The following is a 16642-nucleotide window of genomic DNA, read 5'->3' as shown; positions in this document are numbered from 1 at the left end:
AACTATCATGTAAATACTGTAATTATAAAGATGTGTGAAAGTAAAAAGTCATTAAGACTTAATTGAAGTAGTGATTTGAATCGAATATAGAAATTGAAAGCTCTCCCAAATAGAACTACGGATATAGAATCAACAACAATCCTCATTTTTTAAAAATATTTTCTTTGTGTGTGCTTCTTGTTTCTTACGCATTAGATTTTTTGGCATTCGGTTCTTCATTAGAGTGGTATTCCCTCCATATATTTCAACAATAACCATGCTAACGATGTTCAATTGCTATCAATGAAATAAGATGCTGTTCTGTTCCTTTCAAAAAAGAAAATTTTCTCGCACACTTTGTGAGAACAATCATGAAATCAAAATATCCATTATGGAAATCAATTTCTTAGATCAAAATTTCCTTTTTTGATATTTTATCTGTTTTTCGGATAAAAATCAGAAAAGGTTAATCAGAAAAGTAAAAATCAGTTTTTCAGAAAAAAGTCAAATGGTACGTCAAAAAATTAACTATTTGTGAACAGCTTCATAAGGATGGTTTTTCAAAATATCTGTTCAAATATGCTAAAAGGTTGAACTAGTAGACCCAATAAGATTGTCAAAATTAGAGTGTTTTGTATGCAGGAAAACAATTCCAAAAGGATTGCACTTATACAGTGGATGCTCTGGTGTATGTAAGCAAAACAAAAGAGTGCTTCGTGGTTGAAAGTCTCTAACAAAGATGCTGAAACAATAAAATACATCATTTGGAGTCCTATCTTGCAGACTTTAGTGGCAAAAAAAAATAAGGGCTGGAGAATTGTTTCAAACCTATTTTTAAGACAATTTCAGAATTATGGTTTCCAAATATTTGTTTCTTTGATCAGTATGCCTTTAGTAAACTGGTTGCCTGAAAGATCTACAAATATTCTTATTTTTAGTAACATTACACAGTAAAGAATTAACAGTTAACAATTAAATTATACAGTAAAGAATTAATACCTTCCTCATCTGGTAGGTACTTGAAATCTCTCGGCTCACTGACTGCACCGTCAGTTATTCTGTATAGCTGAATTTTTACATCTTTTTCTACATTACTTTGGTATGGAGGTGTTTTAAAAGTAATAGCAACCTATAAATATACAATAAATTAATCAAGATTTCCTTGCATTTACATAATGTTATAGCTCTCAATTATGAAATTTTTAATTAGTAAATAGCAAGTGTGTTAAATTATATTAATGGAATTCTGGCATTTATGTTTAAATTTCATTAACCAAAGGCTGTTAAATGTACATCTTTCCTGTTTCCCTCATTTTGCCACAAGGTTCATACATTCCAAAATTTGTGCAGATTTAAGTAGCAAGCAGTTTTTCTATAAAGTTAGAAGAGTTACACATATCTCTGTGTAAGAGTTCTGATACTTTCTGCTGACATTGTCCTCACAGGGAAAATTCCTTTCTCTTGGCAATGCCAACACTGTTCTTAAACTCATTAGAATAGCACAAGGGTAGATTTCATTTGGTAAGCTAAGAGTTTGAATTACTGTTGAAGTTTAAATGAATCTTGTAGCTTTTGTTAGAATAAATTATATTGCTTGAAATTATAATAGTTTTAAGGAAGCTTGTGTTCCAGCCAGGTAACTGGTAATTTTGTGTTGTACAATTTAACCCTCAGAAGTTGTGAAGTAGAATAAATTTAAACATATTTCTGGGTCAATTTGTTTCCAGAATTAAGAAACTCTTTGTACTGATAATTCATTTCTTCACAGAATTTATGTCATACCTTCATTACATTGTAAGTTTAATTTAACCAAAGATAGGTGTGTTGCAGAATAACTGAAAATTTTCTTAGACACAATACAAATAAAACGCAATTAAAAAGTATCAAGAAATGCCGTTATAATCCAGCATATTAAAATAATTTCTCAATCAAAAAGATTCATCAAATAAACATTTGCATTCAATGAAATCAAAAATTTATTAAAATATGTTTTTCATTTTTTAGAAAATTTTAGCATAAACTATTCTATTTTATATTGCTTCTAGGGAGGTTCAAAAATGTTTCATATGCTGATGATATTCATATTAGCTACATGATTTTCACATAACACCTCCTTGATTTCACATTTTAAGGGAACTATTAATTCTAGAGGTTCGTGATCTACAGTGTCAGGTAGAGCAGCTTTAAAATTTTCTTCCCTTTGTCCTGTGTTTTTTCAATTCTTTTACTGCAAATGTTGAATAATTAACACACATAACAGCACAAAAGAAACTCAATATATTGTATATGATAAGCTGAACTAAACTGACAATTACTCAAATGAGTTTTAAATGAATATATAAACAGGAGTCTCCAAACATAAAAAATGGTTTGATAAACTTCTGGTCACTTAAATATTAACTAACAGCCTGGCTGAGCCAAAAAATGCATCTCTGAAGGAAAGTAGACTAAATTAGAACCTTTCACTAGAACTTTTCAATTAAACCTTTCACTAGAAGCCCTAAAAAGTCCAAGAAATATATTATTAGAGCATCATAAAGAGCTAAAGATGCTATAATTAAGAGACCATAAGACTGCAAAATAAATTTCATTTCTATGCCTATGAAATAGAAACTGTTCAGGTACTGAAACTCAAAGACTCACCATAACGGCAACAGTTTGCGAATGAGATGCTGCACTTCTAAGGAAAAAAAAATTTTGATATTAAAAATTTTGATACACATTTAAGAACATTTTTATCAGAGTTTAAAGGCATTTCTGACTGAAATTCAAGCTTTGTATTGATCTGTGGTGATAAAGTCATCATGCAAATCAATATGATAGTATTTCCCACAGACATCCAATCACATTTAAGTTTCGCAAATGTGCCGACTAAGCCATACAATACACAATTTTGATTTCGAGACACTTGGGACACCAATACGATACGACAGAAGTAAGCCAATTTGAAGTTATCTGTCTGCCGTAAGAGCATGATACAAATTTCAATATTTTTGTCTCGGAATTTTTTAACAGCTTATATCACTGATAAAGTTGTGTAGGTCAAAGTGACCTTTAGACAATGATATTACTATCTTAATATGGATTTCCTTTGATTTCGTCATGACTATTACATATCTTTGCCCCACTCTAGATTATAAAACGTTTAAAAAGATTTTCTAAAGAAAAATCTACACTCTGACAGACTACAGACAAATCTTCTGTTATCAATGGTATTCCAATAATAATGTTCTATGCACAACTGTAACAAGGTGACTCTCATAACCTAAATCAATGAGAAGCAAAGCACTGGTCATCGTCCAATAGAAACTTTTTTAACACATTGCCTCTTTTGTTGTTCCCCATTCTTTACTGCAAGAAATTTTTTAAACACTTAAGAATAGATATTAAAATTAACAATAAGTATAGATGTTTAAAAAATTAATAATTTTTTCCCTACTGAACAAATATTTATTACATAGAAGGAAGTTTAAAAAAAAAATTACAGCCTACTGACAAGTATACCCGCAGGAAGGATGTAGGTTTTAAAACAAGCATAACTCTCAGTTCATTCAAATTTTTGTTTGATCAAGAAATCCGATATCATTATTTAAAAATCACGGAAAAACTAAAACGAAGAATTGAATCTCTTGATTTTAAAAAGTACTCATTGTTACCATCTATATGATGTATGATCTAAAAAAAAATCAAATGATTTGGTGGGAAATCTAAAATTTACATAATTAATTACATTAGATATTAAAAAAATTCATTTAGAAGGATTTTCTGAGTTTAACCATTGGTGTTTATAAATTTTGCAATTATTAACTTGACCAATAAACAAGGATGTGTGAGAAAAACTCAACATTTTAAATCCACAATTCAAATTCAAGAAATCTATATCAAATTTTGAAAAATCTATGTAAACTAATATTTTATCATCATCTCCAATATACCGGGTGGCCATAATTAAACAGACTGTGCTCACAGTGTTACATAGCGCAATCTATTTGCGAGAATGACGCCACATTTTGTAGGAAGATTAAACAAGACGGGGGACGAAGGATTCCACGAAAAAAACAAACTAGTTCCAAAAGTCACCGCTAGGGGAATATTTGGTGCTGTGTAATAGAAAATAGAGTGTTAACAAATGCAAATTAATGCAGAATAAAATTACCTTTTATTATGAACATTTTCTGATTTAATTCAAGTGCAATATGGCAACATTTTTAAAAAAGCGTAAAATCTACATAAACACCGATAAAGTCTCAGGATCTGCAATATCATGTACACTGAGCAGAAGAAGAAGTTCTTTATACAAATTTCGCATTACATCCATTCGCACAGTGCTAGCTGCTTTGTTTTTAAAAGGCAATGTGTTACGTTTCGAATCAATCAGATTGAAAGTTTATGTGCAATGTCTCCTTCTTTAGTCGAGCGTGCATTACTGGTCAAATTCTTTTACCTCAACCAGTGCAAAGAGTCAGCCGCTCTTCGTGCTTTTAGAACGCACCAAAAAATGCGTAAAGGTAATGGTCCTGTGTCAGTTAATGGGCTAAAAGCAATGGTTGCGACATTTGAGAAAACAGGTTCTCTGAAAGTTCAGTCAGGCAGAGGATGAAAACCTGTACCACAGGATACAATCAAAGCAGTTGCCACGGCGATTGTCGACAGAGGACCAGACAATATTGCTACCATCTCTAGCGCTCGTGGAGTAGCTCGGAATATGGATATGCCTTACAGTATGGTATGGAAAATATTATGAAAGATTATTAACTTCTATCCATACAAGATCAGCCGTGTACAGGAGTTACTGTACCCCTGCCATGATAAGCGATTGACTTTTGCTCTCACCTTTCTTGCCAGAATGGAGGTGGATAATTTGGCCGTGGAAAATCTTATGGGGAGATGAGGCCCACTTTTACCTGAATGGAACTGTGAATACCCAGAACTGTCAAATTTGGAATGACAAACCACCACATGCAGTCACAGCAATTCCCTTACATTCACCAAAGGTAACTGTTTGGTGTGGACTCACAGCGGAATTTATTGTAGGTTCATTCTTCTATGAGAACATTACCCCGACCGGACCGGAAACCTGTTCTGTTACCGGAGAGAAATATCGCCACATGTTGAACAGCTTTGTCATTCTGGCACTTCAAAGACAATGCCTGGGGAAAATCATTTTCATGAAAGATGGAGCCCCTCCACACGTTGCTGTAGGGTGCAACAGATGCTACAACAGAAATTCACAACAGAAAGAGTCATTAGCCGCTACCTTCCAACTGCATGGCCCCCTCGGTCGCCCGATCTTACCCCATGCGACTTCTGGCTATGGGGTTACCTTAAGTCCAAGGTCTATCAAGGAGTGGTCCAGCACCTGGCTGTTGAAGGATAACATATCACGGACTGTACAGGAGATTCTTGCAAACATGTTACTTTCTGCTGTTGTGCATACTGTGCACAGAATGCAATATGTGGTCCACAACAACGGCAGCAACATTGAACCTTATTTGAATGCAAAATAAAAGGTAATTTCCGTATTGATTTGAATCTGTTAACACTCTATTTTCTATTACACAGCGCCAAATATTCCCCTTGTGGTAACTTTTCAAACTAATTTGTTTTTTCGCGGAATCCTTCGTCCCCCGTCTTGTTTAATCTTCCTACAAAATGTGGCATCATTCTCTCAAATAGATCACGATACAGAACACTGTGAGCACTGTCAGTTTAATTATGGCCACCCGGTATATGCATGAAAAACACTAAGAAAATATTACAAAGGAGCAAAAAATCTGTGTCTAGATTTGATCCAAATTAACAGACAATTGAAATAAATGAAAATCAAGCAAAGTAACCAAATGACTTCTGATAAGACATAAATATAAAACAATTTTTCTTCACTACAATGTAGTAAATAAAACACAAAAAAGATTTAACTAAATAAAACTCAAATTTAACTGGAATACATCTAGTAAAATACACAGAATTTTTTTAAGATTCCTATTAACAACATCACTTAAAGAAGACTTTCAAGGTCACATGGTAAAACATTAGTAAATAAAACTCAATGGATATAATATGGAAATCATCAAATTCCGTTCCAATGACTTATATTAAATGAAAGTTTAGAAAACCTATGTTTTACAAAATATTTAAACGTTTTTCTAAATCTTTTTCATTTTTCTTCTGTTAATGGAAAGGTATGAAATTTTGTGATCTTTGATTACTTAACAAAAATATGCTTAAATAGAGCTAAATATAGTAATCCATTTACTTCATCTCATTAGCAGCCATTTACTTCCTCTTTGACATTTTAATTTGCTTTTTGTATGAAATGCTGATTTTTTAGATGATGAGAAAATATTAATATGGCACAAACTGGCAGTTGTCAAGTGATCAGTAGTTGCAAATAAACTCTTCTAAAACAAAAGTATCATCCACATGAAAGACTGCTAAAAAAATAATAATAAATAAAACACCAAAATGTCCTTGAAAGGAAAGATCATTCTGTGAGAAGAAAGGTACAAAAACTCAAAACCAGTTTGAAGATCCAAGCAAGCTATACAATCTATTTACTTCTAGTCTCAAAAACTCACAACAGTACAACAGTAGACTGATAACTGCAAGAAATAATGAAAGATTATATAATAATAGATTGGAATAATTACATACATTTTCATTTTATAAATTTCAAGTAAAATAATCATGTGAATTCCTATTTATAAATTTCTAAATTATTTCTTTTTGTAGCCCAAAAGAGCTATTAGAGTCAAAACACAATTTTGCATTATTTCATTTCATTGTGTTGCTTCACTTTTCATTATAATCTGTTGCCATTCAAAAAAACATAAGATACTTGTCTTTCATATTTAATTTGTCTGTTATTATTTAACTAGCTAACATACTTAAAAGCAATAGATGCAGTTCTTAAGAATAGTTTAATATTTTTTAATCTGATTGATTTAAATAAAATTGTATTTAATTCATGATATATCTAATTAGCACCGAGTATTTTTAAAGAATTGCGAGGGTTATTCGGAAACTAAGGTCAAAATTGCCTTGGCTAATCAAATGCCATATGAACATTGAAACATGCATGTGTACCGACTCCCAACATGCCTTGCTCATCAAACGACGTCATTTGCATTGGTATTGTTGTAGTGTATTGCATACAGTGCCAGTTCAAAATGTTTAAAACAACTGATCAACTTGTTGACTGTAAAAAACCACCAGTCATTTGGTTTTAGACAGCAAGGAACAGTTCAGCAGCAGAAATTCATCGACAGATAAGCGATGCATATGACCTCAATGCAATGAGTAATAACAAAGTGCATAGATGGGGGAGAGCTTTCAAAGATGGACAAGAAAATGCCCATGGTGAACCATGATCAGCCCAATCATCAATTGATCACAGAAGATTTGGTCGATGCTGTGGATGAAAAGATTAGTAAAGACCTGTAATTCATAATTTCAACTTTAGCAGTGGAATTTTGGAATGTGGCTAGAACGACTTTGCACAAAATTATCTATGAAAACTTGCAATTTTACAAATTGTGCACATTTGAGTTTCCAGGCTGCTTACTGAAGAACACCAAATGAAAAGAATGACATGTACTCTTGATTTCTTTGGCCCAATAACATTAAGGTAGGTGATCATATTTTAGACAGGATTGTCAGAATGGATGAGATGTGGGTTTCTCACTTGACCCTAGAGTCTAAACATCAGTCAATGGAATGGCATCACCAGTCAAAGCCAAGCAGATAATCTCAGTACTCAAGATTATGGCAACTGGGTTTTGGGATAGACATAGAGCCTTGTTAGTTGAGTTTATGCAGCAAGGGATAACAATAAATGCATCCATTTAATGCGCTACCCTGATTAAGCTTAGACATGCAGTACAGAATAAGCGATGTGGCCTTCGGACAGCTGGAGTTTCATTGGTGCATGACTAGGCCTGATCCCACTCTGTCATTCCCACCCAAAATCTGATCTTTCTTTTTTGTTGTTGTTGTTGTTTGTTTGTTTTTTAATGGGAACAGACTGACCACCCATGATTCATCCAGTCGTGGCACCGAGTGTTTTCACTTGTTTCACCACCTAGAGGAGTTTCTCAGAGGCAAATGCTTTGCCACAAATCCCAAGGTGATGCAGTTCAAGACTGGTTATACTCATAGGTGATAGATGTATATGACTTAGGCATAAAAAAGCTTGTAGAACAGTATAACTAATGTTTTTACAAAATATGGAAACTATGTAGAAAAATGGAGAAACATGTAAAGAATTAAATAAGAAAAGTTTTTTGAAAAAAACCTATGATAGTTTACATTTTATAAGAAATCAGCCCTTACTTTCCAAATAATATGTACATTACATACTTTTTCACTTTTTAAATATACAGAAGGTATATAAACTTCCCCAGTTAAAATAAATTCATATTTATCTTACAGCCAATAAAATACTTTCCTATTTCACCTGGTCCATCTCTATCAATAATTTCTATTAATAAGCCATATTATACTTTAAAAGAGGCCTTTGGGGTGATTGTTAAAATCAAAACCCTTACAGATCTTTTTTTTTTTTTTTCTCTTTTTTTTTTTTTTTTTTTTTTTTTTTTTTTTTTTTTTTTTTTTTTTTTGAAGCTGTATATATCTTTACGATTGAGATTCCCATCTCCATTTATATTCCATGCCAGTATTTATGTCTAGAGCTAAGTAGCATCCCGTTAGCAAAGATGTACCCATTTTTAATTTTACGATAGAACCTGGCTTTCAGCATCATCTATCTGTCTGTTCCTGACCAACTGTCTTAAATCCAAGATTATATGACTAAAAATCATACTATTCTTTCATGCGATTTTCACAGATTTAAAAAACAACTCACTTGGTAATGTACATCTGCCAAGTTAAATGTTCCTTGATCTGTCCATACTTCATTATAATGTTCGTCGACTTCGAAAAACTTTACACGTATATCTTCTATTAAAAGAAAGAAAACGGTGAACTATTTTGGAACAATAAATTGCCTAATATTTTTTATATTTAATAATTAAATACATTTAAAGTACACTCGGAAAAATATTTTCTTTCTGCCTTAAAAGTGAAACAGTGGCAAGGAATAGGTAAAGGTACCTTTAAACAAGGCTTGCATCTGTCATTTCTAGGAAGAGTCACTACAGTAATCATCTTCCAGGAAGAATCACTGCAGTAATCGCCTCTAAAAGAATGCCTGCACCATTAACTCTTCCACACCAACTGTTACACATAGGTGCCAGCAAGAAACACACACATCTTTTAGCCGGCATGCTGGCGTGCCAGACCATTTTCTCATTCACCCCTGGCCATATCTGTACCAGAGTCCTGAAATGGTTTAAAAACCACTAGAGATAATCCTGTGTCCATTAATTTTAAACTGACTACAGTTTTAGGATCTTAATCTCCAATTTGATCACATTCTCCATAATGTTGGTCTGGATATAGCATATAAAAAACTTGAATCGCTTATCATAATGTTTCACATCACATCAACATTTTTCATCCTTTTTAAAGTCATGTATCATGGCATTTTTTTAAACCTGGATCCTGTAACTTTGAAAATATGCCACTTCCTGCTGGCTCAAATATTAATCATTTTCTCAAAATGCGAGGAAAAATGAAACTTAATCCTTCTTTTAAGAAATTAAATGGTTAATTGATAATTAATTGAATTTCCATTAAACCAAAATTAACTTTTCATATTTTTGTTGTGACATCATGCTTAACCATTACTGGCACTAAATCATACTATTTGATGAAAAGACATGTGTGTTAAGAACATCACGAGCTCTATAGTGATTAACAAATCTCTACTAAATTTTTTGGAGGAAAACATACTCTAAAATTCTTATGGTAAAGAAATAAAGGACTGTACCTTGTCCCCACATTATTCCAGATAAATATTGCAACCATAACAAGAATTTTGATAGAAGCATAAAGACAACAGATACTGCCTGTTGAATGATGACACATCTGAGGTCTTGAAAAAATGAACAATTTTTAATGTGTGCTATGTCTGAATAAGTTCTTGATGAATGCTGATTAATTATTTAGTGTGTTATAATCAATAGTGATCTGCATCAGGCTTTTTTGGCAGCAACAAAGGCTTGTTTGGCATTTTTGTTCCAATTTAATTGTGTGGATGAATCTTGAACACTAGAACAAAATTCACTCACACTAATATGTACTTGTAAGAGTTTTATTTAATGAGAAAGAATATATGCTGGTTTAGGCATGAAACATCTGTAAAAGTTAAGCATGCCAAAACAATGCCAATTTTTTTCCATATTTCAATTCTACGACTCAAATTATGCCAAACCGCCAAGTTTTGTAAAAATCACACAAGTAGTTTTTAAAAAATTATCTCTCAAAATTTTAGCTCCTCACTGTTAATCGAATTTGGTATATATTTATCAATTTCTCTTTTTTATTAAACTTATTTGATTCTTCCTTTCACATTTTGAAATTTAGGTTCATTTCAAATAAAATTCCCCCATTTTTCACGATTTCTTTTTTAAATTTGTACTTTTAAATAATTTTTACAAATTTTTCAAAAAATTTCTGAATTATAATCTACAAAATTTTTACCTTCATCCTAATACAGATGTATTTCTAAGCATACCTGCATCAAATGTAGTTTATGCACTTTATTACAATTATTTGAAAGTAGGAACAATATGACTTTTTTCTGCTCATGTACAATTTAAAAAGAGAAAGGAAGGTTGCCATACATTAAGCCAAAAAAAATGCACAAAGATAAATTTTTGAATTTCTCCAAAAATTTTGTACCAAATTTTTCAAAATTTAATTCTAAGCATAATTTGCGTCGTAGAATCGAAATATGGAAAAAAATTGGTATGTCATTTTAGAAAAAGTCCGATTTTGTGTCAAATACCTATATAAGAACAATGCAGTATATAAATCTATTGTATATCCTAAGTCACGCTTTCGAGACATGAAAAACGCAATTTGAATTTTGTTAATCGACACAGCAGAACGGGAGATACAGAACTGTCTCCTTTTTTATGGCAGTCCTATGAATATCGTCGTAGGACCTGTAAATAACATGAGATGGTCCTATGAATATTATAAGGTCAATACAATTTAGAATTTTACAATTTTATCTTTTATTGTTTGGACATTCAACACATGATAATCACCAACAAGTCTCCATTCTAAAGATGCCTTTTTTGAAGACAAGTGATACAGGGATATGTAATTGCTTCTTGAAGATCTTAAACGCCCCAATTACATCATAGTTTGAAATTCCTGTTTTTATATGTTTAATTTTCTATTTCTTTAAATATTTAATCTCAATAGATAGATCAATTGTGTGGGAAAGTGTAAATCCTTATGGTTGGTTTTACTTCTAAGATTCTATCCACTATTTCTGCAGCTTTGTCTAAAGTTAAACCTGAAACTGTGGCCAACGATTGGTACTGAATGGTTGAAGGCTCAAGGAATTCTAACAAATATGAGGAACATTTAAGGATTCTACTTGATGTTTCATATCTCTGAAGTAAATCAAACAGCTTTCAAGGACCTAATTTCTCTCCAGATAAGAGCTAACATAATTATTGTTGGAAAGATTCTCCCAATAGATTTATTAACTTAGTTTAGAATTTTGTGTCAGAATCAGTAGAGTCTTGTTTCATAAAATCCCAAACTAATGATGCAATATCTAGAGAAAGATGACAAACTACATAATTATATTTGGTAATCGAGTCTGTGATAAGTTTGGAGGTGGCAAGAGCAAATATACTTTCACACATAATAAACCATAAGACTGGGTCTGACAAACAAACCAGAATTTGGACCAAATTCCAAATTCTGGTTTACAAACAAAAATTAATTATTACAAACCAGAATTTGGACGGCATGTAAATCGGACACTGTGCAAGGTTTAAGCCGAAATAAAATTAAAAATTAGAGTAAAAATAAAATATGAATGGTAAGTAGAAAATAAAATTATTAAATGATCTATAATTAATACTAATCCATGTATATGATACCATCCAGAGGATGAAAGTTAACACAATCCAATACTTTTGGTTTTGAATCTTGAGAGATGGTGAGTCGTGAAAAATGAAAGTATTTGCAAACTTTTTCACAAGACCTTATTTAGCAATGCCCAGAAGTCATCACTTATGGTGTGGTGAAGATCACCACAGCCTACAGCACATTAAATAATTCCTGCGCATTCATTAAGAACTTTAATCACACATAATAAATATTATAAATTGTTCTTTACTTCAAGACTTCAAATGCATATCATTCAACAGCTGATCTCTGTCCTCGGAGAACTTCTACAAAACTTCTTTATAAGGTTGCTGTATTTATTAGCAACAACATGGGGGGTAAGGCATTTATTAGCAACAACATGGGAGTTCCTTTACTCACCCCATTCCTGATAATTTGATCATCTTTCTACAATAAAACATTTTTTAATGGAATGCAATATTCTGTTGCCTTAAGAGTAGTTTTTTTCCCCCCTTTTGGCAAAAACTTTGTCATTTCTAATAGTTCCTGATGAAGAGCACTCCTTTTTTAATTATTCTTCAGTCAAAGAGCACTAGTACGATACCTGTTTATACAGGAATAATCTTCTTCGGAAGTGGAAATTATTTCAAATATATTACAATTTAAATACAAAATTATCTTTACAATGATAAAGAGATCATGATAAATTAGATATATATAAGAGATCTGAAACAGAGGAATATTGAATATACATATTCATTCATAATGATACACATTTTACCTTATGTAGTCAGACACCACAATTTCTTGGTGTCACATTTAATACAATATGAGATTTATTTACTTTCATGTATTTTTTGTGTACATGTGATCTATCTTATTTTGAATATTTATTATACTACTGGCTTTAAGAAGGCCTCTTTTGCCTATTGTTTTATGAAACCAGTAATGAAAAATAAGCATCTACAGAAAATCAGCCCACAAGTGGCTCAACAGCAATAAGACTTGAACACTGATAGTTTGACCAGGTTCAAATTATAGGAAATAGGCTGCAAATTATAGGAAATAGGCTGAGTGAATAGGCATACCAATTTATTTTCCATGATACCACCTACCTTCTCTGAGGTAGATAGCCCACAAGTATACTTCATCATAAAACAATAAATCCAAAATCTGACTGATGCACCTTTGCTAATGCTAATGTTTTATATGTGCATGGTATATTCTATGTTTATGCTTTCTATTCACTCAGCCTATTTCCTATAATTTGAACCTGGTCAAACTATCAGTGTTCAAGTCTTATTGCTGTTGAGCCACTTGTGGGCCGATTTTCTGTAGATGCTTATTTTTCATTACTGGTTTCATAAAACAATAGGCAAAAGAGGCCTTAAAGAAAAGATAACAATAGGCATAAACAATAGGCAAAAGAGGCCGTAGTATAATAAATATTTAAAATAAGATAGATCACATGTACACAAAAAATACATGAAAGTAAATAAATCTCATATTGTATTAAATGTGAGACCAAGAAATTGTGGTGTCTGACTACATAAGGTAAAATGTGTATCATTATGAATGAATATGTATATTCAATATTCCTCTGTTTCAGATCTCTTATATATATCACAGCTAATATGTGTATGGAACTGAAAAGGAATGATATAAAATTATATCTAAGGCTCTGGCAAATGTCATAACCAGGAAATGAAATACGGTTGCATAAGCACAAACACTGCTTGAAACTATAACACCTCTTTTCTCAAAAATGCTAGAAGCTGACCTTACCAGCTGAGAAATTTATGATGTTGCTTTTTTGAATTGCGTGTTAGGTTAGGTTATTTAATTATGTGAAAGCCTCGAGGGCTATCTGCCTAAGGGGAGGGATGCCTTCGTGGAGGTAAGGGAAACTGACTTGTATACACATTACACATGGTGAATTGCATGTTATGCCTCAATATTGGTGATCATACTTCAGTATTGTGAATGTAGAACACGGACAACGCCGTAAACACACCACTGTTAATGCTCATCAGTATTTGCAAATTTTGCTTAGAATATATTCCTAGAAGGCTACCTTAGTATGACTGCCATAAATAGAAAAATTCATGGTAATATTAAACTGTTAACTGTTGAAATCATTCAGAAATTCTTCCAAAAGAGGAAACTTTCTGCACTCTTATAAAATCTTTATTTTATAACCTGACTTTTTTTTTCCCCCTTTTTTCTCTTTTAACATTCAGACTGAGAACTCAAAACGGCATTATTTTTAATACTCTAAGCAGTCATGAAACTTAAGACATGTTGAAACATCTACAGGGACAAATGCATTATGGAAGGAATGAAAACCTTCTCTTTGCTGAATGCATATCTATTTTCAAATATAAATTTATTGTACCTGCACATTGTAGAAATATATAAAGAGACAGATATATTAAATTAACAGATTAGAGATATTAAATTAAATAAACAAAATATTAAGTTAAATTCAGAACACTCTATCCTTATGCCAAAATACAGCTTTAAATTATTAAGTTTAGTTTCATCATTAACTTAACAGTTACCAAAATTTGTAACAGAAGAAATTTAAAGGATAAAACTTGACAGCACTAAAAATTGACAAAATATCCTTCATTATAATTACACATTTTTTCACAGACAAAACTAGAAATATTTGCAACTATAAAAATTAATGATTTCAAACAATAAATTACCTTTCCGCACTCTGTCACATAACAGAATAACTTCATCCCCTCCTTGGCAGCTGCCAGACACTCTACTTAAACGATGTATTTTTAACTCCCCAGCAACAGATGATTCTGAAACATGTTCAAAGTTATGAGAAAACAACCATTACATTGCGATTACAACCAACTTAGAGAAATAAGTCACCCATGACTAAAAACATCTGTTTTGAAAACTTAGACGAACAACAAATCAAGAATGCAGGAACTTTCATTCTGAACAGCTAGCTGTTCCTTACTGTTTACAACACCAGTCAGCAATGGCAGCAATACAAGCTGTGTTGTGGAAGTTCTGTATTCATACAATAGTTACAAAATTAAAGGAATGGAAGTGTCAAATGTGTCTGGTCATAATTTAAGACTTTTAAAGAATAAAAAATCACTTTCATAAATCCTAATAATTATTAAGGACTTTTAAAAACATACAAAATCCCATTAATTTTCATTTTTTTGCAAAAATAATACACATTTCTTCACAAACGAGTTAAGCTGTTATTGCTAAATTTATCTCATTTAGCAAGCCAACAAAATGCACAGTAATTGATTTTGTCCAGCTTCTTGTTTCTGTCATTTTCTCCCACTGTTCTAGAGGAAACTTAATCCTGCTTACAAGGACTGTATATTGAAAATTAAGAAGTATGAATGTTTTTTTCCTTCAGCATCCAATTTTGCATGAAGACACACTTTGTATGTTAAGGATCAGTAAGTATTTCAGAAAATAAAATCTCTTTCAAATCTTTAAAACACACTTTACATAATAATCCAAAACTTAAAAAAAAAAAAAAAAAAAAAAAAAAAAAAAAAAAAAAAAAACACTCTGTGGTGCAACAGCCCTAGTGGGCCAAGGCCTGCAATGCCCCGAAATCTGCTTTCTTATTCGTGGGCTCCGGGGTGCATGAGCATATGCCCTGAGCAAGTGGTCAGCTTGGTCGCAGTCCCCCCCCCCAATGTTTAGCCCCCAAGCGAACTTGGTAATCATTTTATTGACACACTCAAATAATCCAAAACTATCAGAGCAAAAACTCTTCCCATCAACAGAATTAAAAAAAATTAATACAAAATGAAAAAAGGGAAAAAAATAATCAAACAGTAAATCAGATGCAATAAAACAGATAATTTTCAAGACCAATAAAAAAATTTCTTTTAACTAATAAAAAATTATATTACTTAAAAAACACATACATGAAAATATTTCTAGTTGTCCATTACAGTTTTAGTTACTGTGCTACTAATAAGAGTACCAAAAAACAAAACTCTAAATGACAATTTTTATACAACAGATTACTACCATTTTTTGAGAGAAAGACAAAAATTGTATAATCTTAAAATTAAAATTTAGACAATATTAATTTTAAGCAAGATTAAATATCTGTTAATAGGAATTTCTGTAAGGTAATATTTAATGTTTTGCACAGATAAGCTATAGTGATACTTTTGAATTCAGACTACTGATGAATATTACAAAATATACAGTTTATTAAGAATTATCCTAGATTTTTAATAAATGTTTAATTAGACAAAAGTAGGAAAAAACATTAAACTCACTCTGGTTATAAACCGGATCTGAAAATATCTTTTCACAGATGGGAGTACTGAGGTCATCTTCATAAAATGCTTCAAAGCAAAGTTTTACAGCATTCAAATAACCTTGCATGCTTTTTGCAACCTCCTCAATTTCTCTTTCATATTTTTTGTCCAATTTCCGTGTTTCTAAGAAGTGGAAATAAGAATAAGAAACACTTTTGCACTAAATTATTATTATTATGGCTGATATCCCCCTTTCCACTACAAAAAAACTTAATCAGCAGTGATAATAATAAACAATTTTTAGAGCTTAATATCAGTTGCATTTTTATACAAATTAATTTATTGAATACTTTATAGCCACCTGATGCTGTTAACAGATTGATAAAAATGCAAAATTTTTG

The 16642-nt window shown here is 31.7% G+C and overlaps 1 protein-coding gene across 9 annotated transcripts in view; it reads right to left on the bottom strand.

The window, feature by feature from the left end:
- Rel (nuclear factor NF-kappa-B family member relish) overlaps window positions 1-16642 on the bottom strand; it is a 161206-nt gene that overhangs the window by 106488 nt on the left and 38076 nt on the right. For all 9 annotated transcript variants that reach the window (XM_085814642.1, XM_085814644.1, XM_085814645.1 and 6 more), the window contains exons 6-9: window positions 16260-16424; window positions 14685-14789; window positions 8843-8937; window positions 979-1108 (exon numbers count right to left, since the gene is read on the bottom strand). In XM_085814642.1, coding sequence (XP_085670768.1) covers window positions 979-1108; window positions 8843-8937; window positions 14685-14789; window positions 16260-16424 — 495 coding nt within the window. The remainder of the gene's footprint in view (window positions 1-978; window positions 1109-8842; window positions 8938-14684; window positions 14790-16259; window positions 16425-16642) is intronic.

This window comes from Stegodyphus dumicola, chromosome 4, assembly GCF_044657685.1.
Source record: "Stegodyphus dumicola isolate Sdum_Otavi_A_Nest chromosome 4, ASM4465768v1".
Classification (NCBI taxonomy): Eukaryota; Metazoa; Arthropoda; class Arachnida; order Araneae; family Eresidae; genus Stegodyphus; species Stegodyphus dumicola.
This window is presented reverse-complemented; position numbering and strand designations above follow the sequence as displayed.